Source organism: Cryptotermes secundus, unplaced genomic scaffold, assembly GCF_002891405.2.
Source record: "Cryptotermes secundus unplaced genomic scaffold, Csec_1.0 C38766586, whole genome shotgun sequence".
Classification (NCBI taxonomy): domain Eukaryota; kingdom Metazoa; phylum Arthropoda; class Insecta; order Blattodea; family Kalotermitidae; genus Cryptotermes; species Cryptotermes secundus.
In genome coordinates, this window is record NW_019772060.1 from 1 (window position 1) to 2,578 (window position 2,578).

Consider the following 2,578-nt stretch of genomic DNA (forward strand, 5'->3'; position numbering starts at 1 on the left):
AAAAAAAAATGCAACAGTATTTTGAGAGTTGTCATAAGAGTGCTAGTTTCAGGTACCATTACAGCACTAGCCCCAACAAATGTCAATCTCCTGGTGCAGATGCCACCATTTGTTTCTGTGTTACACGAACAAGACCCAAGCACCATTGATGGCAAAACTGTATCAAAATGGAAAACCTGTTGATACATGAAGCCATGACCAGTAACTGACTGAGGTACTTAAAAATATTCTACATGTGTGAATTCCACATTTTACATATGAAACCTTAGTCTCTCAATCAGGTACCTCAGCAGGAAGCTTATCTTGTTTGTGTGTACGAGCATGCTTAAAGAGATTTGTCCTCTGTGAGAAGCCTTTCCCACAAATCTCACAGCTGAATGGTCTGTCACCTGTATGGCTGCGACGGTGTACTACAAGATATCCGCTCCGTGAGAACCTTTTGCGACATATGTCACAGTGGTAAGGCTTGTCACCAGTGTGTGTGCGCAGGTGATAAACCAGATGTCCATTCTGTGAAAACCCTTTCCCACAGATGTCACATTTGAAAGGCTTATGGCCTGTGTGGGTGCGGGAGTGTGTGACCAGGTTTCCCCGCTGGGCATAAGATTTCCCACACACAAGACATGTGAAGGGCTTCTCGCCTGTATGTGTACGCTCATGGTTAATAAGATTCCCTGTGCGTGAGAAACCCTTCCCACAAATGTCACACTTGAAAGGCTCATCTCCGGTGTGTCCACGTCGGTGAGAATCAAGATTTTCTGGTCGAGTAAATCCTTTGCCACAAATGTCACACTTGAAGGGCTCAGCTCGGGTGTGTGTACGACGGTGTTTAGCGAGATTCCTACTCTGAGAGAACCCCTTCCCACACATCTCACATATAAAAGGTTTTTCCCCTGTATGTGTGCGTCGATGATCAGCGAGATTTCCATTCTGTGAAAATCCTCTCCCACAGATTTCACATTTGAAAGGTGTATCACCAGTGTGAACACGGCGGTGACCAACGAGGTAATTAAGGTCTGAGAAATCCTTCCCACAAATGTCACATCTGTAACGTCTGTCACCAGTATGTTTGCGTCGGTGCTTGACAAACTCAGCACTGTCTGAGAATTCTTTCTGACAAACATCACATTTGAAAGGACTCACTGCAGTGTTGGGCATATGTCCACTTCCTTTCCCACAATTTTCATAACTGAGGGGCTTCTTTACATACTCTGATAAAGAACTTATTCCCCCTTCACCGATGAATTCATCAGAACTGTAACACAAGTGCTTGCATTATTAAGAATCAAGGGAAGGCAGGCTGAGAACATGGCAGTAACAGTGGCCACAAAGAATGGTTCATCAAACTGCATTTACTAGTCACACAATACAAGGGTATGGGTGACAGGAAGGGATTCAAGAGAAAGTGGTTGTAACCAAAATAGGGGTAATATTCCAGGCTTCTTTAATGTAACAACTATGGAAATCCAAGAAATTCTCCATCAGAACAGCTGGTACTCCTGCTACTGGTACGACCACATCAGTAACGATGAAAAATTAAGAAAACATCCTACCTGCACCATCTCCTAATTCTATTACAACTGCAATCATATATCTTACTCTACTGCTATACAAGAAATATGTTTTACATTGTGACACACTAAACAAGTAACTCAGAAACTGGAGGCAATGTACTAAATAAACCCTGCCACAAATATCAAATGAGCATCAGAAACACCAAAAGGTCGGTTAAACCTCCAACAGATGCCACTAGGGAAAAGGAAGAAGAAAATATGAATGCCTTCAGGCATGATGTAAGACAGAGTAATACTTTTAAATGACAACAGGGGGTCATTCACCTGATGTGAAGCCTGATCACAAAAAGTCTCTTAAGGGGAACCTGTTTCTCTGGCACCCAACACCACAGAAATCTCTTTTACATAAGATCATGTCACAAAAATTAATTCTTCTGAAATCTAACACATGCAAGTCAGTCACCACAATCATTATCCATATACATTCTGAATCAAAATCCATTTCTGTACAGCAAAACGCCATATTTGTGTGCTGAATCGGCTGCTTCATGAAATGAGTTCACATGCTTTTATTCTAGATCATTTGGCAAGATGACTGTCACCTTTCTCCTTACACTCACTGCAATGTAAAACCTTCTGACAGAGAATTCACCACACACAAACACATATCTGTACAAACATCTCACCCTGTGACACCAACATTCCTGTGAATGTAATGGGCTGGGCATTGTTCACCACACACTGCATGTGCTGTGGTGAGGGCACATCTACGCAAACACACAGCACTAACACCACCAGAATAAGGAATGGAAAACACCCATCACAATTGGATGCGACCAGCCTCCAACAAAGTTGAGTGAAGCCATGATGTGCAGCCAACATAACTTGATTTACTTATCAGGGTACACAGCAAGCACAGAAGAAAGGTGAAATGCATACAACACATCTGCAGCAAAACCCAAAGGAAAGACACTGCTACAAGACCTAGGTGTAGATGGGAGGATGATGGATCTAAGACATTGGATGGAAAGTTGCAGACTGGCTTTATCTCACTCAGGACAGAA

The 2,578-nt window shown here is 42.7% G+C and overlaps 1 protein-coding gene across 1 annotated transcript; it reads right to left on the reverse strand.

Moving 5' to 3' along the window:
* Positions 1-6: 6 nt before the first annotated feature.
* Positions 7-2,572, reverse strand: LOC111875187 (zinc finger protein 239-like). The gene has a single exon (XM_023871251.1). The coding sequence runs from the start codon at positions 1,156-1,158 to the stop codon at positions 274-276; it is 885 nt and encodes a 294-aa protein (XP_023727019.1). The 5' UTR covers positions 1,159-2,572; the 3' UTR covers positions 7-273.
* Positions 2,573-2,578: the final 6 nt, after the last annotated feature.